Source organism: Perna viridis, chromosome 1 (assembly GCF_037379345.1).
Source record: "Perna viridis isolate PV_CMFRI_1.1 ecotype Kerala chromosome 1, ASM3737934v1, whole genome shotgun sequence".
In the NCBI taxonomy this organism is placed as follows: domain Eukaryota; kingdom Metazoa; phylum Mollusca; class Bivalvia; order Mytilida; family Mytilidae; genus Perna; species Perna viridis.
This window is the reverse complement of record NC_142445.1, coordinates 46,918,272-46,946,193: the sequence shown is the minus strand read 5'-3', so window position 1 is coordinate 46,946,193 and position 27,922 is coordinate 46,918,272. Positions and strand designations below refer to the sequence as shown.

At 32.3% G+C, this 27,922-nt stretch overlaps 1 protein-coding gene across 3 annotated transcripts; it reads left to right on the top strand.

Annotated features, from left to right (window-relative positions):
- Positions 1-18: 18 nt before the first annotated feature.
- On the top strand, positions 19-27,879 carry LOC148629050 (protein arginine N-methyltransferase 6-like). Of its 3 annotated transcripts, none has more exons than XM_088543091.1 (13): positions 19-172; positions 7,022-7,105; positions 12,521-12,586; positions 15,328-15,437; positions 17,431-17,531; positions 21,701-21,748; positions 22,245-22,313; positions 22,552-22,622; positions 23,319-23,401; positions 24,296-24,405; positions 25,680-25,789; positions 26,407-26,517; positions 27,773-27,879. In XM_088543091.1, exons 1-13 carry the CDS (start codon positions 141-143, stop codon positions 27,855-27,857), a joined length of 1,080 nt encoding a protein of 359 aa, XP_088399217.1. In that variant the 5' UTR covers positions 19-140; the 3' UTR covers positions 27,858-27,879. The 3 variants fall into 3 exon arrangements, with proteins under 3 accessions (XP_088399217.1, XP_088399228.1, XP_088399206.1); XM_088543102.1 differs by lacking the exon at positions 19-172 and adding an exon at positions 9,098-9,144 and having other exon boundaries at positions 6,704-7,105; XM_088543080.1 differs by lacking the exon at positions 19-172 and having other exon boundaries at positions 6,704-7,105.
- The last annotated feature ends 43 nt before the right edge of the window (positions 27,880-27,922 follow it).

The following is a 27,922-nucleotide window of genomic DNA, read 5'->3' as shown; positions in this document are numbered from 1 at the left end:
AACAATTAAAGCCAACTTATTAGTTTCCAGTGGAGTTTGAAGTTGCAGTTTCGTTGAGCAGTTTTACAAACATACGTATTTTTAAAAATACTTCATGACCGAGACCGACTCTAACTTTTTTGCACTCCCTGGAATGAAACATGAGCTCTGAAAGTGAAAGTAGAGAGAAGAGGTGGTTTATGAATTGTTATCTTTTGACAACATTGTTTGTTTATCTGCAGTATCAATTTCCATTTTCCAATAATCGTATTGAACAAATTTGTTACCTAATTGAGAATTATACGACACAATGGTACAAAATTAAACGTGTTTGTTTTCTAGTATAGACGTACAACAAGAATGGTGTCAAAAATTCAAACATTTCGATATGTTCTAATTTCGGTGCAAAATTTAGTGGGCATGCATTTTGTCACCGGTTACAAATAAGCAAATTATGCATCAAAATCATGCATATGTTCGTAATGTGTAAATGACCACAGGGGCTTTTGCCTGAACAATGTTCGTCTTTGTGGTTTCTGTTTGGTTTACAACTCTGTATATTCCTCTAGTTAGTCCACATTCTACTATATTTGTTTGCTTAGGATGGTTTTACAATAGTTGTCTGGTCTAATTAGTGAATGTGGCATGATTCTGAGGGTCATTATATTGTCTGGGTTGGCACCCCAAAAAATTATATAGGCCGAAGCATACAATGTAGCTGAACTGCTGCTTTCTAGTCACCTCGGCCATAGAACATTTCAGCCACAGTACTTTTCGGCCATAGTCCATCTCATAGTCCATATGTATTCAATTAATATATCATTGGTAAATTAAGATTTAATTGGTTTCATTGTGTATATATTTATCATTGTCATTTATTTGGAAGAAAACAGTTAAGTGTCTTATAGGGAATCATTGATAAACAAACAGCAAATCTTTGTAAAGAATGATATGTAGAGCAAAATAATATACCACTTGTACATACTTAAGAGGACTCTTTATGTTAATTTTAAAAGTTTCTGTTGATGATTTCAAGGATTTTTATGGTAGACTGAGCTGAAATTAGGTGAAACTGATTACAGCTGTACCGTTTTCTGTGCATTTAATGCCCTGTATATTTAATTACAGGTCTATGCTATATCAACCAATGTTTTAGTTACCAAAGGGCAGGATTAATATACTTGTAATTTAAGTAAGAACACTCAAATTTTCTTATTTATGTTGCTTGGTCAGAATTTATATATCTTTTATTAAACCACAAAATTTAAATAGTAGATGCTACTTTTTAGTAGACATATACAGCTCGAAAACTTGAAAGTATTGCAATGATTTAGATAACAGACGTCTTACAAGTTTGTATAATTATTTGTTAATGTTCATTAATGACATAAATGATAATTAGTGATAATCTGTTCAATATCTATTATTATACGTTTTTTCTTTAGAATGATTAATCCTCTTCTTTAATCAATTTTTATTTTATACCCATCTTAATTTTACTGAAATGACTTTATATATACAAATTGGGGTAAGATTTAAAACAGAGGACAATATTTTTCAGTGTGTGTATGAAATATACTGTGGCCGAGATAACTATGGCCGAGCTGGTAGTATGGCCGAAACGACTTGTATCAGAACTGCTGAGGTCCATTAATTTTTTGAGGTGACCAACTAGTCCATATATTGCAATTTGACCTGAAGTAGCAGGAACTATTTGCTACATTATTACATATTATATAGCCCCGTGCAGGTCCGGGTGTTAAAAGAATAGGCCTGCAGCAGCGCTAAGCTTGTCGTAAAAGGCGACTACATAGTGCTCAGAAACCTAGCCGGGGGCTAGGCGCTCTGCCCACAGAGCAACTGGGATGTGTGCCCCAGGTGGTGGAATGGGGTACCCCTGGCGTGTTACATGCTGGGGTTGTCAGGCTATAATACGGAAAACCTGACCGCAAACCATAGTGGTGCACCGTGTTGGGAAAAATGCCACGTTCCTCGCACGTTAAAGAACCCTGCTGTGGTATTCGATAGGAGTAGGAACCTTTGCGCTCCGCCACAGGAGGCTAAATTGCCCGACTTTACCCATCCCCCCTTTTTCTAGTGGCAATCAAAAATTTGTCGACCCTATTATCCTTGTGACCCATCCTTTTTTTTTTATCATTTCATGTTCATTTTATCATCCATTTCATGTTCATTGTCTGAATATAGCTGAAAATATTGCTGCTCGGACGTTAAAACCCCAACAAACAAACAAACATATTATATACTTTTTTATGTATAGTTCATGGGGAATTTTTTATTACATATAAAATAGTAATTTTGGCGATATAGTTCATTTGTTTTGCTTATGATATTATGTTTCATTTCATTTTGAAGTTCATTATTTTAAAATTGTGAGTACTTTTCAGTTGTGTACAGGTACATGTAATCATTTTAGATTTGGATTTTTTAATGTATAGTTCATGTGGAAAAAAGAGAAAACTTACGCAACTTCTAAATTCTAAAAGCGAGGCAGTCCATTTAATTTCTTACTGGTCAATATGAGGTTATATGAACAAGCAGTTATATCAGACAAAAGTAAAGAAAGTATTTTATTTGAATTTCTTTCGGTTTAGACAACATGATCAGATCTAACAGACTATTCAAAGTGTAAGCTGCATAGATTGTGAAGAAAAGCTTGCAAACAAAGAGTTTACATCTTTGCTTAGTGACTTTCGAACCATGGCCTCTAGTTGTGTTTCTGTTGAAGTTGAATAATGAATTTTTGGTTTTATTGTAGATTCCAGTTAGTATTTTAAGCATTCCTATCATGCCCACATGTACATTTTTGTTAAGATTTTTTTATCTTCTCCAAACAAGTATGGTAACATTTTTGTAGCTCCTCTTTGACCATTCTTGATAGATTTAATGTTTTTGCTTTTGTAAGATGTCCACACACAATTTGTGTATTCTGAATGCTGTCTGAACAGAGCTTTGAATAATAAGTAGAAAGATTTATAGTCCAATGACCTGAATTTAAAACAAATCTTAATTTGATTGGCTTTGTTGTCTTGACTTTGGATGTATTTAATAGATTTCTGTCAATATTGACTCCTTTACCAACTTACAAGATTTAATCATGTTTTCATGATTTAGACCATTAGTCCCGCTAACACGATTTTTCAGGTCAAATTTGCCCCAAAACTTGATTTTGTCAAAATTACCTAAAAACTCTGAAATCAAACCCGTAAATTTGTGTTTCAATCTCATTTCTTTAATTAGAATTTTCTAAATATTAATTTTTACTCCACAATTAATTTGCCAATACTGTCATTTTAACAGGTTTCAAATTTGTAGAACCATGTATGTAAAAAAAATTTTAAATTATCATTATCAAAATGAGTTACATATACCTCCCTTGCAGTCTTCACATTTCCTGTATTTACAAGAGTGCAGTATAGTTCCCAAAAGTTGTGTTTGCAATAATTGAAAGAAATACTATTCCTTATAAATAGTGATGATTTTGAAAATTCAGTAGCAACATTATTGAATATTTGTTACATTTCCTCATATACTGTACCTCATGGTATGCATTTCATGAAAAGTAAGAGTTGCCCAAGTTTCCTGTAACCTTCTCTCTGAATTTGAATGTAAATAGAAGTGTTCTCATTTATTTTATTTACTAATTTGATAGAGCTTAAGACTTTTAATCAGATTTGAAGGAATCCATCACAAAATGGGGAGGGCTTACAAACTTCACTCTATCATAGTGCATGCACATGTTGTTCATCTGAAAAAGGCCCTTTAATGCTACAGTGATTGTCTCATTCATACATCACTACAGTAAAACCCATGCAATTTGCAAAATATGTTCTGAAAATGTCAGTTCACCCGTTGTCCCGTGTAAAAAAACCCTTGGAGATTTTCAAAAGTTGGCAGGTATGCCTTTATCTTTCTTCATGTGAACTGTTTTTAGAGTTTTTGTGCTACCAAGGTTAAATGTACTTTTAAAATTCACTGACTAAAAATTGTTTAGCTTCTAGTCCATTCCTAAATTTCATCATTCATTCTTCGAGGTCAACAAAAATGCTGATTTCCCCTTAATCAATGGTTTCTCAAATGTCACACCATATTTTGATAATGCATAATTGGAATTGCTTATAAGTTTACAGAAATGTTACATATTGTTATGGTGATCTCAAGGTTTGTATACTTAATATTAATTTTTTATGAGTTATCATGTATATGGCAGTTGTTTAGTTAGCTACCAGGAGAGGATGGGCCTATAATGCACTTTTTTGAAATATGACAATACTACTGTATTTTGGTTAGTATCTTTCAAAAGATCAAAAGCTATCACTAGTAAGAATTCCTGTTATAAGACTTTGCAATAAAAGATTCTAGAATTAAATACTTTTTATACAAGGGCAAAAACATTTTGACTATTCAGCGAATGGATCTCTTTGAAAGGAGAAAGTTCGGTAAGGACCCCATTTGGCCTCTTAATTTGGGCATTTTTGAAAATTTGATTTAAGCTGATTTCTGGGTAGTAGTAGTATAGGAAAATAGTCGCAAACACTAAATAAAAGCTGTTTTTGACGAGATTTGTGATGTTATTTCAGAAATAACAATATGCATTTATGTAACTTTAACAAAAAACCTTTAATTTTTAACATTTCTGCATTTTAAGATGGTTTTTGTATGTAACGGAAGTGGCCACACATCTGTTGACTCAAGATATTTTTACACGAGGTGTAACTGACAATTATACACGAAATATATGAAGCACAAGAGTCAACACATATGTGGCCATTGTTTAAAGAGTGAAAAACTGCACAAAATTTGGTGTTTTTCATCCTTTTTAACTCATTTTCCCAATTTCAGCCAAGTTTGAAGGGCATATATGACCGTATTTTTCAAATCATTACCATAAAGCAATCAAATTATCAAAGAGCTTGAGAAACAATATAAAATTTTCTTCATGTAGACTTTGTTTTTAAGGCCATATTTTGCCCTTTCTGAACAAAACTTCTTTCTCCACAGGGTGCCATACCACAAAAGGAAAAGATTGGGATTGATTTTGGGGTTGCTAATGAAACCAATCATGATTAAGGGGTCTAAAATTGGCCACTTTTGCTCTTGTCAGAGTCATATCCTGAGTCAAATATTTAATCACAATAAAAAATTAGGGCTGTATATAATTGCCCCAAATTCTTAGGATTCAACCTCTGGAGTTAAATTAAGCTGAGTCCTGCACATCTGGATTTGCACAAAGAATATTAGTGTCAGGAGAATGATATAAAATGGTCTACATATTGCATTATTAACAGTTATGTTAGTAAAATGACAATCAGATATTGTATATATAATTAAACTGATTGTAAGTACTAGTGCTTGCAGTGAAATAAGAGATAATGCAATGTACAGTTGCATGTTATTAATTGATGAAGTGGCTATATTTGTTTCTTGTCTTGGCATTGATAGATTAATTTGATCACTGTCACTAACAAAGCTGATTACCCAATATACATGATGATATAGGATGAAATGATAAACTTATTATTTATACTAGTATCTAAATGTTTATGTAGATATCTTTTCAAATAAGACCACTGTGACTTTTGTTAAAGGACATCTCATCTGCATCAATAGTTACATGTAACTGAAATTGTATGCCACTGCAAACAAATTTAGTCTGTCTGTCTGTTCATTCCTCTGTACAATAGCTTTGTAATCTCTTCTGTCCCTAAACTATTCATTGGATTTGGATGAAACTTCATATAATGTTTTGGCCGTATATGTAGATTTGCAGGAAACAAGTGTTTACTTTCAGATGGTTGCAAAGAGAAATAATTTTTTTTAGAATGTTATTTAGTAAAATTAAGAAAAATTGTTATTAAGTATAAAAATGCAATAGAAAGTATAAAAAATATAAGTACCTCTCTTGTCCCAATTCATTAAAAAACTGACTTCACAATTTAAACAAGATCATACAAGGAATAAATAAGAAAAATAAAAACCACAGGATATTTTTGGTTTTATTATTTCTTTTCTTTTGGAACCTGCCTTGATTTTTTAGAAATAGCTGTTTTTATTATTATTATTTCAAACATTATAAAGTCTGGTTACTTGGACAATACTTGCAACCTGTAATTCAGTTATTTATAATTTTTTTTATTATTTTGGATTACAGAATGTATTTACTTACTCATCTTACTTAAGTACTGTAGTTTAGTTCCATTTGACCTGTACTTCAAATTTGAACTCATTATAATCCATATTAAACTGATGATCAGTTCCTCCTATTTTATTTTGTTTAATTGAAACCTTATACAAAGGCAATTAAAAAAAACAACAGAAGCTACACAGTACTTTATTGTAAGCATACAACATTTGCTATGTAAACAAAGTTTGAAAGTTCCTCCCTAACCAGGTTATAATTGCAGTAAAGATATATAAATAGATTAAAAGTAATTGAAACAAAACTTATATTTATAGCTTTAAAAACTGTTAATAACACCTGAGCTCATTGAAGTAGTGCAGAGTGATGTTAGAATTACTGATAAAGGGCTACTGGTTAACATATGATCCTAATTACTACTTTACAAATATTTACTTTGTTCCAAGAACACCCATTACTTAATGGATTGGATCTCTGCAGAACTCCTTTAATTATTAATTTTGCAGTCAATTATCGATGGTAGTTCTATATTGTTCAATTGAACTACCAACCTATAAAACTGTAAGAGGATTTGCTTATGAAATTTTATGATATTTCTGTGTGTATTGATATATAATTATAATTCCACAATGACATGATGATAATCCATCAGGAGTGAGGTGAAAAATGATCCAGAAAATTGCTGCTGGCAAACTACGGAGATTCCAAATTTTCATGCTATCATGTACAATAACAATTAGGAAGTGATAATAACCATTAATTTGGACTCTGTGGAACAATGTGTTGTCAATATAGCTGATATGTTTTATAAAACTTTGTTGTCTTGACATACTATTTCACAGATACAACAATGGAGTTATTAGTTTATCTAATTAATTGTTTTAGGCCTCGGCTGCACCTTCATTTGAAAGAAGAGAATGGAGAGGAGTGTATAGATCAAAGTGACAACCAAGATGAAGAATACTTCAAGTAAGTGGTGATTTTAGTTTATATTTTGTTCTGCTTTACTTGTTTTTTAATGGGTTTGCCCCGATCAAATATTGAATAAAAGATCTAGCCCTGGTATTATAGAAGGGCAAACATTCCTTTTTAACTAAGCTATATATTTTTATAGGATATCTTTCTGAAAACAACGTAAACCTCCACGTTCGATTACTTTGTCATCTAATTAGCTTTTTCCACATGTTGTGTTAGGTTTGTCCTACAAAACGTTGAACCATTGACTAGGTAGATATGAAGGGTATCAGGTATCCTGCTTAAGACTGGTCTTAATGCAGTATAATTTTAGATATTTTTGGTGTCTAGGGAATGTTTCCTCAATGTCCAATCAAATGCAGTAATTTAGTCACAAAAGGGAAATCAAGAGATCAAATCAGAATAAACATTGTGGCCAAATAAATTGTAACATTTTATAAGTGTTAAAATTTTCACTACAGACGCTATATGAAATCAGCTTCATTTCTTGATCTATTTTTATGATCTTCTATATTCGATGGAAAGTGAAAACTCATGACCAAACTTAATCGACAATCACCATGGCTTCACGTTCCATATCTTCAACGGACGAAATCCCTTCAGCACCTGCGTATAAAATTTTTACTTCACGACTCATACCTGATGGCAGAGCTTGCTGAAACTACGCAGATGTTTTGTACCGTGCTATACTCGTTACATTTAGCCTCTGGAACAGGATTATTTTGCTACAATATTAAAGTCATCGCTACAAAACTTTCATGGTCGTTATTATGAACTCATATATCGTTGTAGCGTACCCATACGTACCATGAGAACAGATTTGTTCACCGTGTCAAAGGTTTACTTTTCTCTGTTCTCTACCCCGGATGTGACATTTTATCGGTGGGTGTTCTAAAAGTGATATGACGCTTACCCTACCGATCCACCTAGTCCATGCTCCAGGCTTTTTGTGGAGTTCTGGGCACTCATTTACTTTGTAACTTGTAACTTTGATAGTGTTTTTTCTTTCTGTTTTATTATTTCAAGGCCTTTGTTGTATGTGCCTGTTTTTTTCTGTCTGGTCGTTGTCCTTTGATTGTATTCTTTTTGATAACTGTTCGAAGCAGGCTAAAATAATACAACTGTAAACCATTTCTACGATGTGATTAACAAGGACCAGAAACAATGAAGCAATATAACTCAGATTACAGAGTTACAGAGCTTAATTGATGTGGATGATATTTTGAAGCTTCAATAGATAAACATCTGTTTTCATTCTATTGGAGTTAATTAAATTAAAGGCTAATATTAATGTTTAAAGTACAGTTACGTTTTGAACAACATTGTAAGGCCATAGGTTTTGGCTCAGTAATTATGTACTGTAATATAATTGTTCTTGTGAAGGTGATTTTTCTTAAATTTCTATGGAAAACATACCAAGAGAAAACAATGAATAGAGCAGTATTCCGGAAAAAAACATTTAAGACTTAACACCACGATACAACATTGCGCTTAATTTAGATCCATTAAATTGCTGGAGTTAAATTTTGAGATTGGGATATGTGATTTGAACCATTAGGGAAAAGGGGCAAAAAGGGCTCATAAATAGGCTGATTTCTGTTGTCAGAACAATACATTGAGTTAGAGTGTAGAATCTCCTTGAAATTGCATCGAAATGTGCGTTATCACAAAGCGACTTCAACTTAAGAAGAATAAGGTTCCTGAAATGGATTATAAGTTTTGTTCTTACATGTATATATGGGTAAAGTTTGAGTAAAAGTGTATAGATGTCCTTTGAAATGATATCATATGGTGCCATACCACAATTGAAAAGCGTAGTTTGATTTTAAGACTGATTATCAAAGATATAGGAACAAAAAGTGACCAATGACCAAAAGCAAAAAATTGCTGCCCTATCTTTTGAAAACTTGGGGACAAGAATGATCAGCAATAAACATTTTCTTCAACTTTGTATCAATGTCGTAATTGTTTTGTCTTTTTGCATAGTCAGAATTCTTTGACCACTTTCTTCCTTGCCAGAAGCTCATACTGAAGTAAGTGAGAATTATTTTATTTACACATATGAAAAATATTTCTTTGTTTCTTTTTTTAGAAAGGGGAATGTCTCTTTGTCAAGGTTTAAAAGTATTTTTAAATTACATACCCAGAATATTTTAGGAGACAAGTAAGGACATATTTTTTCAAATATGATTAAAAAATTATTTATGACTAAACTAAGCTACGTGTATTGCCATCGAATTCAATGAAATACTAGGCAGGAAGCTAGCTTAAAAAATAGGATATAGGTTAATCGATCGTGTCATAACTACCGCCCTCAGAAATGTACTTAAGAAAAAAGAAATGAATTGTCCTTTCATGTCTCTTATGTAAATTTAATAAAGATCCTTCTAATGCTACTTAGTAACAAAAGATCGTGTAAGACACTTAAAATAGAAGATGGTAATTAATATAGTTCCTACAAAACAAAACCCAGTTGTCAGTACATAGAAGCATCATTCTGTGTCGGTTTACTTGAAGCGATTCAGTGTATCCTGTAATTGGTTTTGGTATGGTCGATATGATGCAATAATTACGTCAGAACGGTTTTAATGTTGGAAATAAAGTGAAAAATGTAGAGATAACATTATTATTTTAGAATAAAATGAAAGATTTTATAGCACTCCTTCATTTGAAATATCTGAGAAACCTAAACGGAAAAAATCAAAGATATAAAGGAACATTGGGGCTTAAGAAACTTAAGTTTTATGCAATTATTTCAAACAGTCTTTCTCTGTAGCGAAAATATTCCGATAATCTCAACTCGACTCAATTGGCGGACTAAATATCCTCCATATATTTATGTGACACTAAACTGCGATGCATTGTTATGGACAGAACGAGCTAAACTTCTGATAGTTCTATATATAACGTTGTATCTCTGTTAAAGAGGAATTTAGGTATGATGATACTAGATAACATTATTTGTCAGATGAGATAATATCTGGTACGTTAAATACTCTATGAAACTCTTATGCAATAGATTATACTGCCATAACATCATAATTTCTTCCTTCAAAATAATTTTATCAAATTGTACCTATTGCTTTTCATACCCATGCTCTGTGTTGCTTTGGTAGAGTCTTCTGCGTTTTCACAAGGTTGTTAGTGGCTGTTGTTGTCTCCATCTCCTTTCCATGCCTTGACTGTCGATTGTGAATTCATTAATTTAAATTACAAACGAATTGATATACATGTGCTTGGCGCCATATATTATCTTCAAGCGTTTACAATTTTAGAAAAAGTGGTTAAATATTTATTTCTGTTTCCTGCTAATCATCTACGTTTTGCTCGATTTCTATCAATATGAAATGTAGTAAATGTTTTCTTTTACTTTAACATTGCGGGCCTTGTGATATGCAGCATAGATAAAATCATGAGCAATGCATACAGTGAATTCATTATACCGAGAGGAAATGACTGTTTGGTTATCCAGTTCAGAATGTTCATACATAACTTATCAAGAGATATAAACTAAAACCTTCCACACCATTTTTATGTAGCCTAACTTGTTACTCTTTTCAAATTTTTGAGTAATTTATTGTGTTTATGTTATTTTTACTATCATATATGAAATCAAATGGTACCCAACTGTCCGTTCCTTCATCATCCTCTGTAAGTCAATCAACCCTTTACAGCTTTATGGAATTTGAAATACTATCTTTTTATAAAATGTTACTTTCGTGACCTAATATGAACTGGTGATAATTTATGCATTTTAATTTTTCATTGTTCAATTTTCTCTGATCGAAAATGATGAATGTATTATAGTGTCGCTACCATACATCTTCATATCAGTATTTTCTTTCCGCGCTTCTTTCTTTCGTTTTTAGGGAGTGTACTTGCCTCATCAATTACTTTTTACTGTATAGGCCCTCGTGGGTCTGAGTTATTACACGCCTGTAAATAATGCGGTGGTATAATGCTGTCGTCGTTCGTAAATTTTTATGTCCGTACAATAAATTGCATATAAGTCTGTAGATATCTGTGTAACTACAAGGTTTTACATTGCCAAAGGAAGGTTGGGATTTTGGTTTGTTTGTTTTTTGTTTTGTTGTGTTCTTTTGTGGGAGTGAAGGAAGTATTAACTTGAGCTGTTTAGTGACCAGAACCAAGCATTTTCCTACTGCTTTGAAAATAACTAAATAACTTTAGAAAATCGAATGAATCTCATTTTAATTGATGTGAGCATTTTCTTACATTCTATTTATAATATGTAATAGTGTTCATAAGTTTGTTGAAAAGCGTTTACTTAACTGATAGGAGTACACATGTATTATACTAATAATATAATTAATGTATAGTGTGTTAAGAGAAATTTAATGAATTTTCAGTTTCTACAACCAGCTGAGTATGATTGAGACAAGTTCAATGTAATAGTTTTTGACATTATTTATTTTATCACTAGGGATATTCTCATAGATAGGTTCCAAGTGTAGTGATCTGACCTTCTCCCCTATAAATTCTGAAAAAAAAAATTGTCATATATCATATGTGACTATTTTTTTTCTTCAAGATTTTATGTGGTATCAAAACTTGAATAATACTCAGAAAGGGATATTTAGTTCAATGAATTTGTTTGGTTAATGGTATTATTTAAACACTGTTAGGCGTTCTTATCTCCCATGTGGTAACAAAATTAAACGTCTTTGACGTGTTTTATTTTCCACTGTATTTAAATTATGGATATCGGATCAAATTAAGCACATGTCTCAATGCAAACTTTAATTTCTTTGAATAGTTCATGCTGTGTCAAAAACTTGCGCAGTATCAAATCACAGCCTTTACTCTGACCTGCACTAATCTCAGATATTGTTCATTTTCGCCCTATTTGTTCTTGGTTCGACCACTACGTTCGTATCAAGCTGCGACCTACGAAACATTTCAATACAAAAATAACAAGGGATTTCATATATAAGCGTTTGACGATGTTTATGATACGACTATGTAACCCATTATAACGTTTCTAAGATTTAATTTGCACAAATCTCTTTTAAATTATTTAGAACTTATATGGATTCCCCTAGAGGAGACTTAAATATTTTTTAATTAATATAAGGTCCTTTGGGTTTGTTATTCATTTCTCTGATTCATTATAAGCGAGTTTATTTTCATTTATTTTCAGTTCTTACGAGTGCATCAGTACAGGATGTATTATAAACTTTTAGAATACACCAGAATACGTTGCAATTAATCTGAAGCCCATATTGCATTTCAAATTGAGAATTATTTAACAAGAAAAATGATCAGGTGTACTTGATTTGAATTTGAAATTCACAGTTTTTAGGAACGAATTATTGTTTGAATATAATAATTATACATATATCTATTGGTGCAATTGTTAAATGCTACATTCCATTCTTGAAATTTCAGAAGCTATGCAGATATATCAATCCACGAAGAAATGTTGGCTGACGTCGTACGTACCAACGCTTATAGGTAAACTTTCATGTTCAGATTAAACAGTTGATGACATTAATCACTGCCATGGCTTCTATTCAGTTGGCGAACAGAAATTAATGAAAATGATTTGCTAGCCGTAACGTTATATTCAACTTTGGTTGAAGTTTTAACATGGTATTATACTATTCTTCTTCCGTCTATATCAAGGGCAATGTGATTATAATATAACACGAACTAAATCGTACTAATCATCGAAAAAACCAGGTTTCAAAGCAGTATTAGGTTATTTACTCGGTGGCTGATCTACAGGGGGTTGGCACCCCTCCTTTTTCTGGAAAATTTGGCATTTTCATGTGTAAAATGGTAAAAAAGTGGTAAACAATGTCCTAGCACACCCCTTTTTCCGAGAAACCCCGGCAGGCACCCCTCCTTTTCAAAACGTCTGGACCCGCCCCGCTACTTCGCAAAGGTTCTACGACCGAATGCCATCGACCTGGTTGTGTGTCCACCATAAGGATTGAGAGATTCTATGCGCCCTTGTTTAGCTTTAATATTATAAGGTAGATGATTTCAGCAACTTTGCCTGATCTCACCAAAAGTTGAAAGCACAGCCTACTGCTTACCGATAGTGGGATGCTTGTTGCTTATTATTTACGTCACGTTATTTTTGTTTTTTTTCTATATAATAGTATCTTCTTCATTTTTTGCTGTCTATGTCTGTGAATTGACGTTTGATGACTTAATTTGTTCTAAGTACTTCTCTGTCTAAGAAGTGTGTATTAGGTTTGGCACATGAAGAATAAAAGCGCAAAGATTACCCAGGTATTTCATACCCTCCAGAAAATAACCATCAAAGTGTTTGTAAACTTTGCCTTTTTAAGATATTGATAGGTCAAAATTAGTGGAAATGCACTATGAATAAAATGGGAAAATTTTCCTACAATTTTCCCCTACATAATTAGTCAAAAATATCTATGTAACAGATGCTTCCGCACAAATTTCAACAACTTTTCGGCTGTTTTCTTGATGAATTGTATGTATTTTAGTCATAAAAGACCAAATTGAAATCCATGATGTGCCACCCATTGCCCGATTTTTACACAGAATGGTACTTATATCAAAACATTTAAAAAAAAATAAGATGCTTTAATGTAAATGCCCTCAAACCATTAGGTAATTTCAGGCATTTATTTAACTTTATTACTGCTTATACTTAAATTTCAACTTCAGTGCAATTTGAACACCTCGCATTTGTGTTAGAAAACCTCAGCTATTAGTAACTATCCGATGAAACCACGATCATTATTGTCTGTTTTAACGTGCACAGTAGTATTCTAGATATTGTTCAGCTTTGTTTAACATGCAAAGATTGAATATTAAAATGCAAATACATTTTTATATTGATATTGTTGTTGGCAAAATCTAGCATGTTTTGCGATAAGAGAGTCATCATTATCTTCAGCATACAAGAACTAATACTAGAAAAGCTTGAACTATAATTTAAAAATTATGCCGTAGGCCATGTCAGCTATTGCCTTCACTTGGCGTCTGTCGTCGTCGTCGTCGTCGTTAACAATTATTAAAATATTCTCTCCACTGAAACTACTTAATGGATTTTGGTGAAACAGCATGATTGTTTCTTAGACTGTCCTGTACAAAGTTTTTGCTTCGATGCAGGATCCGTCGAAACATAAGGCCGTCGTAAGATAAAAATAAAATAAGGACATAGGGGTCAGACAGCAGTTTTTGGCATAAATCTTAAAACCGTTACCTTTAGCCAAATTCTGTCATCGGTAAAAGAGTTTAGCATGATGAGAGCTACCTGTGTGCCAATTTTCGTGAAAATCTATCAACTAATGTTTGAGTTATTGCCCCATTCCAACGTTTTGGGCTAATTTTGATGTTATTATTTCAAAAATCTCTTTCTCTAAAACCAATATTCAGAAAAGCTAAAAAGATTATCAGGTGAACGATTCAGGCTCTTTAGAGCCTCTACTTTATTTAACGTCCGATTTTGATTTTTTTTTCATTGAATGCCACAAGAAAATCCCTGCCTACCTTTTTAAATCAGATTTCAGATTTCTCATACGGTTATCGAAATATTTCTTACGGTTTTCGAGTTGTAATTGACCGAAGTGAGTCACACCCAAATTTTTTTGGGATCAATTTTGAATTCTTTTGATCGGGTTCCACTTACGATTTTTTAGTTATAAGGATTGAAAGCAAAGGTCTTTGATTAGTACCCTTAAAGCAGAACTTTTTTTTCACCTTTAATTGACTTGCAAATTTTATGCTGTATTGTGTTCAGGCCAGTTGTTGTGCACATAATGAAGCGTGGATCTCTATGTTTAAGTGTGTCAGAAACTAATATGGTGTCCTCATTTTCCCCAAGTGAACAGTGCAAAATGCTGCGCTCCGCGAAGCTCTTCATTTTCGTTGTTTTGAAAAATTCTTGTCTTTTTTGGTCCATTCCATTTCTTTCACTCTTGTATTACATTAGTAGGTAAAAAGTCTACTTCGCCAAATAAAACTCGCGAACACATCAACGGTTTCCATTAATTTTTGAATTTAAAAAATCGGTAAGAATTTAACATTCAGTGTGTTTAAATAAATAAGTAAGAAGTATATAAATAATGCTACATGATGAATGCATGGGGGAAGTTATTTCAATACAATCATAAAAGCATTCCAATAATTTTACCGATCTTACTGTTTTGTCTAATGTTATCGTAGATATTTTCTGAGCTTCTTAACCTGAAAATCTTAACATTTAACAGGTATGCAATATTAAAGAACTTTGAAAAGTTAAGAGGTAGAGCTGTTGCTGATGTGGGAGCAGGAACGGGCATACTGAGTGTCTTTTGTGTACAATCCGGTGCTAAAACAGGTACGTTGGGACCGGTCTAATCAAACCTCCTTTCCGTGTTATAACAAGAAATTGACGTTATATTATGTGGTAGGTCATTTTCTTTGAAAATCGACTAAAACCAATTTTACTTTATACACATGACGTTTATGGTGAATGGTAAGGGTTTCCGTTCTTTCATACCCATTCCCTAAAAATGACGTTAATGTTTACCTAACAAACGGTAAAACCACTACCAACGTTAGTATAGTTAAAAGTTGGATAAATGAAGTTGTAATAGTTATTTCTAAACCATGTAAAACTTCTTATTCATAATTACAAAATTACTTCCGAGTAGAGACTCTTGATAAAGGACAAAAGAGGGCGTTTTGGCAATATGACATTGTTTTATGTAAATGATAAGTAAGTTGTGTTCTGTTTAACCAGTGCAAAAAATATATATGAATAAAAAAATAATGATGTGTCAATAACTTACGTCAATACACAATAATGTTTAGCCAATTTTATGGATTAGACATGAATAATATGGCATTATTGTTCCATCTTGTCGTTGTATTTGTTATTATATTTGATTAAGCCATTTAACCAATGGTGAATAGTATATGTTATCAAATGGATGCTATGAATCATGTCCATGTCGAATCTTATTGAAATTTAAACTGGTTAGGTTATCGTTGTAATCGGTTCGACTTTAATAAAAAAAAAGTATTATTGAGTCATGCATTTTATAACTGACGGAAGTCAGAAGATTTGATGTTGGGAAACCCTACCACACAACAATTTACATTGACACTTGCTAGTACTTTTAAGATAATAGGATGTTTTCTTTTGATTCGTGATTAACCTTCACATGATCGTCTTAGTTTTTTTTGTCTTGTTTGAAAAGGCATATTTTATTTGGTGTTTTTTTTAAAATGCAACATGAATCACCACTGCCATTGTCATTGTATATATACTGATACTATAGAATAAGTATATGAGAGGGGAGATATCGCTGTCTATTAATAAGAATTTTATAAAGGGACTTGATACACTGATTCTCGCTGTCGGTGATAGTGATGTACTTTTGTGCTTGATTATCAACATAAAATGATACCGGAAGACAAGAGACTGAAGATTAGGTTCTGTCCGTCCGTCATTTCACATCACTCAGTTGTCCTGAAATGGTTTGATAAAATGATTTTTTTCCAATCGCTTTTATGTTTAAAGAAATCCTTGATAAAATTAAGAGCTTTGCACAGTAATCTAAAGAACTAAGATTGTTGCTGAAATCAAAGAATGTAATCACGTGACAAAGACCAGACCGGGAAAACGGACATACACAACAAAGAATGTAATCTAGGGACAAAGACCAGACCGAGAAAAACAGACATACACAACAAAGAATGTAATGTAGAGACAAAGACCAAACCGGGAAAAACAGACATACACAACAAAGAATGTAATCACGTGACAAAGACCAGACCGGGAAAAACATACACAACAAAGAATGTAATCACGTGACAAAGACCAGACCGGGAAAACAGACATGCACAACAAAGAATGTAATCATGTGACAAAGACCAGACCGGGAAAAACATACACAACAAAGAATGTAATCTAGGGAAAAAGACCAGACCGGGAAAACAGACATACACAACAATAAAAGTAACCAAAATAACACGAACAAAGAAACAAAAGTAAATGAGCAACTTGGACTCCACAAAAAAAACTGAGAGTATGGACGTGGTGCAGTGGTGAGATATAGGTAAGCGTCCCTACTTAGGCATGTTATGGTAAAAATTGCAGCCGATAGGGAACAATAAATGGATGTGTATATAGTGTATTTTCAAATGTTTTGGTTAACCTGTCTCCAGAACACTTTACAGTATCATTTAGTGGTAAACAACAAAATCATTTAAGCATAATAAAAATGCATTGCTTGTTTAATAATCTATGCAAATATAAAACTCATGCAATGTTATATCATGGTTTTAACAAATGACCACATTAAAGATATAATAATATTTTATAGTTTATGCAATAGAAGCTAGCAGCATGGCTGACCAAGCTAGGGGGATAGTAGAGGAAAACAAGATGTCAGATAGAATAACCATCATCAATCAAAAAGCAGAGGTACGTAATTCACCAGCTTATCAGAATGTTAAGTAAATAGGTTTGGTTTGTTTCAATCAGTTAAGTTGATTATTGGTTTCAATCAGTTAGGTAAATTGTTAATTCTAATCAATTTAGTAGATTATTGGGTACAATCGATTATAAAGTTCCTCCAGGTAGCAAAGTTAAAGTTGGTTTCAATCAAGTAATTGATTTTTCCAAATAAAGTTGATAGATTATGACTTTCAATCAATCACTAGATTTTAATCTTGTAAGCCGATTGTTGGTTTTAATCAAATTAGTGGTAGTCGATTTTAATTAAGTTAGTAAGTTGTTGGTTTCGATCAAACTAGTTAATTGTTGGTTTCGGTCAAGTTAGTAAGTTATTGGTTTCGATCAAGTTAGTAGATTGTTGGTTTCGATCAAGTTAGTAAATTGTTGGTTTTAAGCAAGTTAAGAGGTTGTTGGTTTCAAGTGATAAAATTGTTGGGTTGAACCAAATTATTATGTGGTTTTCATTCTGGTTTTAAAAAGTTAGCAGGTCTTTTGTGGAGAAACGAGCTTACAACTGTAGACATAATTCATGTAGTAAAGTACACGGAAGAAGTCTAACACTGGATCAAAGAAGTTGGTTGGGTAAGGGCAAAATTTGGCCCCAAAAATCACGTCTACATGAAGAAAATTTTATGTAGTTTTTCCAGCTCTTTAATGTGTTTTATAGTTGACTTGATTGGTTTTTGGTAATTATTTGAATATATACGGTCATATATGCCCTTAAACCCTGGCTGAGATTGGGGAAATCTGTTAAAATGGATGAAAACACCAAATTTGTGCAGTTTTCTACTCTTTTAACAGTGGCCACATGCGTGTTGATTCTCGTGCTTCATATATTTTGTGTATAATTGTCAGTTATAGTTAAAGTCGAGAAAAAATATCTTGAGTCAACAGATGTGCGGCCACTTCCGTTCCACACAAAAACCATCCTAAAATTGCAGAAATGTTAAATGTTACAGGTTTTTGTAAAATTACATAAATGCATACTTTTATTTCTGGATTAACGTCATAAATCTTGTCAAAACGCCTTATTTTCAGTGTTTGCGACCATTTTGTTATACTTTTACTACCTAGAAATCAGCTTTAATCAAACTTTCAAAAGTGCCCGAATTATGAGGTAAAAGGAGTCTTTACCGACCTTTCTCCTTTGTAGGAGGACTATATTTTATTTATGGAAAGGCAAAATAATTGCTTTGGTTTGATTTTTAGCGAAACTATTTAACTCCATAATGGATAGATAGAAAATTTCAGTTAATGAAAAGATCCTTTGGACAAGGGCAAACTAATAAACTAAGTTTAGGTATGAAACGATTTCTGTTAGAAGTTGCTGCCCTTGAAAGGTAAAAAATATCCAGTTCCCAGCTTTTGGCTCATAATAGCTCCATTGATCCAAGAAGAACATGACTTGATACTGTTATTATTTGATGTGTTTTTATTATGGTTCTGACTAAGGCTTTTGACGATATAATGATACATACATACTACTGTATAATGTTATTGTTAGTTACTTAATTACGACAACCTTTGTACTTGATTTATATGCTCTGTATGGGCCTTGTAATTTGGAAAACAAATATTCTATTCTATTTTATTTTAAGAACCGAATCATATATTTTTTTCAATTGTTGGAATATTTTGTTCTTCCTAGATCAAATATATATACGTTTTTTTGTCTTGGTTATTTAAAAACATCTTGCATGTGCATCGTACTAAGACACGGTAACTTACACCGTAACTTTTGCGATATCTTTCGCGTAAATTCGATCGCACAAACAAATGACAAATATCAAACAAATCCGTTTATTTTATTGGAGCTTAGATAGACAATATTTCCCTGACAGTGTGTGACCAGAACGATGCATGCAATCGTATCATGCTGTGCTCCGGGAAGCTCTTATTCACTCATGAAATTTGTTCTATGGACAGGAAGCAACAAGTCACAAGCAGAAACAGCGAACAGAAAACATAAACGATTACAAGGGATTGATATGAAAATTAAAAAGAGTAACCAAGGAACCCAAGATTAAAAAGTTTGTCTCCGAGATTTCAGTTTGACACTTAATCTAAGTTATTTTGTTTTGGGGCATGTCCGGTGGTGCACTATAATTGTAAACGTCCAAGCATCGGAGTTTGTATTCCGATGTTTTTTCCTCACAAAATTAATACACTTTATTCAACAACCTGCCGACACTTGCAGACAACTTATGGATACTCTTGAATGATAAGATATTGAGGGCTTGATTTTGTATATGTTTAATTGTATGTTGGTTTGTTCATGCCTTTAGAACGCATATCAGGACTAGTTGCTAGCTGAAATATTTTGCCCTCTGTCATTTTATAAAGTTTTCCCTATATTGCAGAAACTAGTAATTTACCGTAATGTATTTTTTTAGATAACCCTACAATTTCCAACCACGTGGCACCGCTAAACTTTGTACTATCGTCGGGAACACTATACTCCGAAGCCTGTCTGAACATCTGACATCGTTTATTTATCACGACTATGAAGTCAATGTTTCTGTTTATATGACGTATTATCGGGCACGTTTGTGAAACCTACATATATGTTTCAACTAACTTCCAGTTGAGCGATGCAGGCCCTCTAGAGCTTCTTGCTCAATAAGATAATTGATAATTCATTTATTTTTAGAATTTTACCAAGACCACAATTTAGTATCCATATTGTATTTTTCTTAATTTGCACCATGGAAAATTGATTAGTGTTAACATTTTTAATATTCAAAGACCAAAAATCAGCTAAATTTTCTTATAGCTTGTGACAATATTTTTGTGTGAACTTAAATGGAATTCCTGAATGCATCAGAACCCCTGTTAATTGTTATCGCATCAATGTATCCCATTGATTAAACTTTTCAATCCTCATTAGAGTTGTTTGATGTTTTAAATAAATGGAGAATATTTCAGTTTAATGTTAGTTTAGAATCTATGAATCAAATAAATTTACTGGAAATCAATGACAAATAATATCTGTGTAAATTGGACAAATTGCGAAAATTATTCACTCTATTCCTAGGTTAAAGGACACTCATAACAATGTCAATAATTGGTTTGCTTGGATTAAGATGTTCGATTAACTCAAGTAAACATTGTCTTGTTTCAATTTAAATGGTTTTTCAGTCAATTTATATTTGTTCTCAGTAATATGAAAAAATATGACATCTTTCTTCATTTTAAGGGTTGAAAAAATTGGGTTTTTTTTTTTAAAGTAGAATTATATACACGATGCATTATCTGAAAGACTTAACTGATACTGTGTGCATGTTCTATATCTGTCCTGTAAAACATATGGAGTAGATACTTTCTGTAATCTGTAACTCAAAAAGTATTAAACCAGTATTACACAAACTTTGTAAAGTGCTCATATACATAATGAAGATTGCACTATACAACGTCTTTTATGGCGAAATATTTTTTTTCTCTGCATTTTAGCGTCAATTTTTTATGTTGAGATGCAAATGTATTTACTATGTGTAATCAGTTGGATAATGAGTTATTGAACAAATATGATTCAAACTTATGCAATGTTGTTGTTTTACATATTGAAGAAGGACACCGTTGATGATGGGACAAATTTGACAATGATTATATTCCCGCGTAAAAGGGAAGGTATGTAGTGATCATGATATCCGCCCGTTCATCCAACCATCCATCTCAATGACTTTTTGAGTTTCCTGATGCATTTGTCACCGGTCCCATGGGAGATAGTAATCTTATCCACACCTCTTCTGAATCCGCACAATGGAATTTGATTGGACTGTCACAAATTATTGGTTCTATTATTTCATGGTGCCATTATACATTACTTTTTTTTGTTTTTTTCATCTGAATGCTTTAAATGACTTCATGTGTTTCCTGTATTGTTTCCCAGGAGAGGACACGGTTTTTCTAGTTTAATATAAATATTAACCATATGAACTTGGCTACTATTTCAGAAGATTATGCTTTCAAACGTACATGCTTAAAATAGTTTGACTGTAGTTTGCTAACGTACGTAGTATTTATGTATCGATTGAAGATATTCATGCGCTGGCAAAAAATACGACAATGGCGCATTTGCTGACATTTTATCGGTGTTGCTATAAAGCTTAAATAATTGTTTCATTTATGTTTTTCAGGATGCAAAATTTCCACAAATGTTGGACGCGATTGTTAGTGAATGGATGGTAAGATAACACTCTTCAAGCACATTCATTCATTTAACAAATGTGCCATAATGTAATGGTTTTATGCTGTTCTTCTTAAATGTGCATTTTGAATGGTTTCTCAATTAGAATGATATGTTAGAGTCGAATATTTATCATCAATGGACAACAACTAAAACTTACGTTACGAATTGATAAAGTAGCTAATCATTATTTATGGAAGCGTTGAAACAATTAAGACTGTAAATTAAAGTGCGTCGTCTGGTCTGCTCTGTCTATATGTTTTTTTTAACTTATTTTGTCACTTCTCGAAATCATATCCAAACGCAATAGAAGAGAAACGGGAAACCTATCAAAGAGACAACAGATGTTTGCTATAACAAAAACACATTGATGTATATATTCATAAGAATCCGTGCAAAGTCACCAAAATGAAAAATTCAAAAACTACATATCCGTTCCATTTTTTACCGGTGAGTATTTGTGCTAGTTAACTCTTCAGTTACATTTTTTTCAGGGATATTGTTTATTTTATGAGTCCATGTTACCATCAGTGCTAGATATCAGAGACAAATGGCTAAAAAAGGTTTGTAAACATGTTTTGTTTTGATAAGTATTAATTTATTGCATCGTATTAAAGGTAACACATATCTATTATGCAAACAACACAGGTATCTAAGTTGATTTATCTCTCTTTGGACAATTAGTAAGTTTTGTAATCATTTAAAGGTAACTTTTTTCTTTGATTCCACACCTTTAGTTTTAGTTACAGATCGATTAGCTGTCTTCATTTATATATGCTATATTATCGTTTACTACTATAGGACGGTCTAATGTTTCCAGCAAAAGCAACACTGTATATAGCAGCATACCACGATGGAGACTATGATGCAAGGTTTGTTACATTGTTGTTTCCGTGTCTAAATAATGCAATAAAATTAAATGATATCACACTCTCAAGCCAACGTATGCAGATGTAATGACCATACATGTGAAACATTAAAACAAATATGTAAGATTATTCAAAATGCTTATTACATATTTCTTGATTTGAAGCTTTTAACCGTTGCGAATGTCTATTCGAATGATGCAAATTAAGAGATACATTTGCTACTAACTTGCAGTTACTCTCTGTGATGAATGTTTTTAACTTATTAATTTCAGAATCAAATTTTACATCCATGGAAAACGATCTAAGGATTGTTCTAAAATGTAAATGAATGTTTTTATTATACGGCTCAAATATTTGTATAACATGAAGAATTAATTCAAGATAGGTCCTATAGTCAAATAATAAAATAACAATCATCTAAATATGGCAAATTTCGATATGCTGTGCACGTGCTACGAGGAGTCGCCTCTCATCAGTTGTATTAGAACCAAATACTATGGAAGTTTAAGATCCAAAAGTCGAGTTTATTAAAAAAAAAGTACGCTAAACCAAAAATTCCAGAATATGAAGCCAAATCCAGCAGCAAAAGGTTCTTCCAAAGTTGGTCAAGGAAATTACCATGTTTAATAGTCCAAAGATAACATATTTCTGATATTTTTTTAATTAAAGCACTGTTGACCTATTTTGTGTTTTTTGTAGAATTGATATGTGGAATGAATTTAAGTCACTGTACAAAGTTTCAATGGAATCAATGAAAAAATGTGCAAAAAGATGTATAGCAAGTATGTTTTTTTTATTTTAATTACTAGCATTACTACATATGTAAAAATACTATCTAATTCTAATTTGAATGGGTTTCTTTTTATATTTGTACATTTTTATAATTTTCAAAGTTAAGTTTTCTTCTATTAAAGCATCAGAAAAGATTTTATATTTTTAAGATCGATGTTTTACTTACTGATATAAATGTTTGTCTTGTGAGGATGTCACATTTTCTATCATGAAATATAGGGTTTTGTTTTGAACGTTTTTGTTTTTGTTTTGTCTTTAATGCCTGTTTGGTTTGTTAAGCAGGACTGATGCCTATTTGTGATGGTAGGTGGTCTGTTCATGATCAACAAATTTACAAATAGATTGCCATTTGTCATTTTATTTTCAAAACTTTGCGTTTAGTGTTGGGGTTTCAGATATATAAAAAGTTTCCACATTTATATGGATATTCATTTACAATGAGTAAAATTTATCTAAGGAATAATTCTAATTTTTATACGAAATAATGTGGTTTGGGCCAGTTTCCCGCAGAGCCAAAACCAGGTTAATGAGTATAACCTGTTCAAAAATTAGAAACATTCTTTATAATGTAGTTTCTAAAGAAAAAGAGTCCAATTAGTAATCAAAGCGATATTTTGTTTGGGATTATTTGAACTGCGGACTGCGGACAAGTCGGTATTAATGACGTCACAGTTCCAAGTAATGTTACACAAAATAAACTGGTTTGCTCAAAGAGAACCCATTTATCATAAAGCTTGTTGCCAGTCAAATTAAAATATTCATAAATGTACAAAATTTTATCTATGAACGACTTCATCCGAAATTTGTTACGTAAGCATATGCATCATAGTCCCACCAACATTTTATCTGATTGTTTCATTTGTCAATTACAATTCATTTTTCAGGAAACGTCAGTGTTAGATGTGTTCCACCAGAAAGTATCCTTTCCCATGGGTACCCTGTGTGTTCCATTGATCTGAAAAAAGTCAAAACAAATGATCTGTTGTATATCAAGGTAAATGTAATGGTTTGTAAGTCGATTACTGTTTAAAGGGATTATGATGTAATATGACATAGGTTTTTGTTTTAACAGCCATTAAATATAGAATCTTACTCTGCATCTAATGTTAAATTTTCGAATTTGAAGCATTAGGCTCTGCGAAAATTTTCCAGTTACGAGACTAAAAATCAGACAGATTCTGTTATATGGTTGACGCAGGGTAAATTGTATCTCACTTTTTTTTTGTTCGAATGTAATGTATATATCGTATGTATGTCAAATAGTATAAAGTTTTAAATCGAAATTGGGTGTCTCAGAAAAATGATTTTAAAGTTCCATATCAAGGCAACCAAATTTTGTAAATATTAAAGAGTGTTCTCCCATTCTGTATGAATTTCAATGCTTTCTTTGTAACCAATTTCTTTTTAAGCATCAAACTTAATCAAAAACCAGCTTTCAAGTTTGAGAAAGAATGCACTTGTGATATGAAATTTTGTTGAAAACAAAATTTGTCATGTGCCACCCATTAGCTGGTTTTTTCATGGACTTCTTCTTCAAAAAGTTTAACTATCGAGAGTGTAGGAATGTATTTTGACAAGAAATGCATTGTATAATTCTGTTTCTTTCATGACTGTTTATTTGTGTTTTTTATTTGCCATAATTTTGCTCTTTAGACTTAATGTAAAAAAGCAAAATAACTAGGTTTAATACCGTATTTGTGGAACTTATACCAAAACGGTAAGGTGACTCAAGAAATAGATCTTTCTTCAACAATGATTATTTTCTTTGTCCGTTTTGCATTTAACCCTTTGACGTTTATCCCAGTATGAATAGAATTGCCCGACCAATCGATCGATAACCAATACGAAGAGGAGAATATCCACTGTTCTTTGTCTTTCGTTTTTTCTCGCTTGAGCAATTTCTTTCAAATTTATCCTTCAGACACACCCATGTATAACCTTTTATTTTTTTTATTTTCAATCTGTTTTAGTAATTTTCTTTGCTTCGTCAGTATCCTTTGGATTAGGAACGTTGATTTCATCCTTATCGTGGTTATTCATAATTGTCTTGGAGACGTTGTTCTCTCAGTAACACCTTGCCGTTAATTGTGTTTCATCTGGTTTACATTTCTTTAATTAAATTGCGTTCTTTTTAAAAGAATTTTGTGATATAACAGATAGTTCAGCTTTTGTAAATTCTTATGTAAGTTTGGGTTCTACTTCGGGGCAGTGATAGGACTTACGTAGCTACCAATTATATTAAAATGAATACATTAACCTCTTTTTCAGAAGCACTTTGATTTAGAATGTTTTGGTGCCTCAACAGTACACGGTTTTATAACGTGGTTTACTGTAACCTTTCCAGGGGATATTGTTTTATCAACGTCACCTTACACGGAGTAGGTTGCATTTCCGTTAGTCTTTACTCATTTACTTATTGTTGCAATATATTTAGAGTAAGTCAGCTATTTCTACATTGCAGAAGACATGGAGACCACTAATGTATAGATTCGAGAAAGCTCATATATCTTTATCTTTAAATGATCCATCTCAGTGGGATAAGGTCACACATCGGACGGCACTTTTCCACTAAATGATTGAAAATAGGACAGTAACAGCATATGATAATTATAAATGACTATCGATGAGATAACATTTTCGTCACTTTAATTTCTGAAATCGGACGTATCTTTTAATAAAGCTACTGCAAAATTCTTGGGTATATAGGATTCGCTCTGTTTGTCTGCCGGTCTGTTTCTTAATTTTTTAATTTCTCCGCATATCTTTTAAACGTGTTTTCCAATCTTTGTGAAATTTGGTAGAAATGTTAGACGTCAAATGCAGAAAGATTAGAACTGTCTGGTTACTGCGGGAGATGCTTATTTGATAGTAACATAACGAGTGCGTTAGTAGCGAAGGTATTTTTTGTAAGCTTGCTCACGGTAGTTCTAGTTTCTACTCTTGGGACAATCATTTATCAGTAAGTATTGCGTGTACCTGTCATTCTTCTTTGTAGAGATACACATTGGGGACAGACTATATTTTACTTAGATAATCCTGTAGATGTACACCAAGGTACTTCCCTTAGTGGGGACTTTTCTCTCAGTCCGAATCACCAAAAGTCTAGGTATGCTTTTGTGTTATTGAAGATTATGGTTGCATAGTAAAAAAGCTCAGTTTTCTCTCTTAAGTTGATATTTATTGAATGTATTTGAAATACGTTTATTGTAAATTGGTCACTTAATATTAAAATGTCTTGTTTAATTGATCTTGTCATACTTACCATGAAGATGATTTTTCAAAGATTACAAATCTAATGTTAATTTAAATTTTACAAGTTTATTCCCTTGCTAGTTTAAAATGCTATTCAGTCCCGCCTAAAAGGAACTTGTAAGCATGTACATGCGATGGTTTTTAAGATAACATTTCATAAATAAATATTATTTTAAAGTGTTTCGAGAAAACTAAGGTCAGCTTATGCCTATGAGCCAGCACAGCATTTCTATTGTGACCAACATGTGTATTTGTATTGAGTATCACTATTGATTACAAACAGTTCTAGTTGCTTAAGCAGCAGAAATCGTCGAATATTCGCATTTCTTTGAAAAAAAGGGTCAATAAAATATACAAAGTATTATTAAAATGTATTATAAATCATACATACGTTCTTGACCTCAAGTGTATTTGTTCACTTACATTTCAACCATATAAAAATTATGGCATTTTGATATTGTTAATCATCCGAACCGAGTTGGAAAATCAAATTGAAAGAGTAATTAAGGGAACCTAGGTTATAGTGGTAATCAAAAGAATGTAATCCAAGGACAAAGACAAGACATGGAAAACAGACATACACAACAAAGAACATAAAGTAACTAACATCATACATACAAAATAACAAAAGCAAATGAGCAACTCGGACTCCACTTAAAACTGGGAGCATGGACCAGGTGCGACATTGACTGTGACCATCCAGTTTATCGAATAAACATTGAATGTTTTTTATCCTCTTTTAGAATTAGAATTTTAGTTCAATTTTAATATATGTATGTCATTGTTCTGTTTTAAAAAAAAGTATTAGTGACTATATTCTCTCCGCGATATATCACTTCCAGGCGATTAATTTCTGTATCACATTCCGTAACCGCTATTTTCCGCATGCGATAGACCTCTCCACTCTCGTAGTTAGAAGTTTTCATTTATCTCCTTCACAGGCAAAAGAATAAATATCCAATAGTTAGGTGCTGACTTGCCTAATGATGGCGCTATAACCAACCCACCTTTTCGAGCATAAAGGGGAACAGCCCCCTCCTGGGCATCCGCATATGCTCCTTTTTCATGATGTTTATATTTGATAATGTTTTCTAATTTATTTGCTTCAGATTTTTGGACATCAGTGTCAAATACAGAGTCAACAGTGGACCGGAAACTAGGAAATACTATTATATGAACGATTTTATCACATGATTAAAATTTATACATTTCCTCATTTAGTTTTTGTATTTTAATACTAAGAATTTCTAGCCAATTCA

Bases quoted from the DNA above. Each gene is read 5' to 3' on its own strand.
- LOC148629050 (XM_088543080.1), top strand. From the start codon at position 6,987: ATGGAGTTATTAGTTTATCTAATTAATTGTTTTAGGCCTCGGCTGCAC. The intron at 24,406-25,679 runs GTAAATGTAATG...CCTCTTTTTCAG, and splicing joins ATGATCTGTTGTATATCAAG to AAGCACTTTGATTTAGAATG. The intron at 25,790-26,406 runs GTAGGTTGCATT...TCTTCTTTGTAG, and splicing joins TCAACGTCACCTTACACGGA to AGATACACATTGGGGACAGA.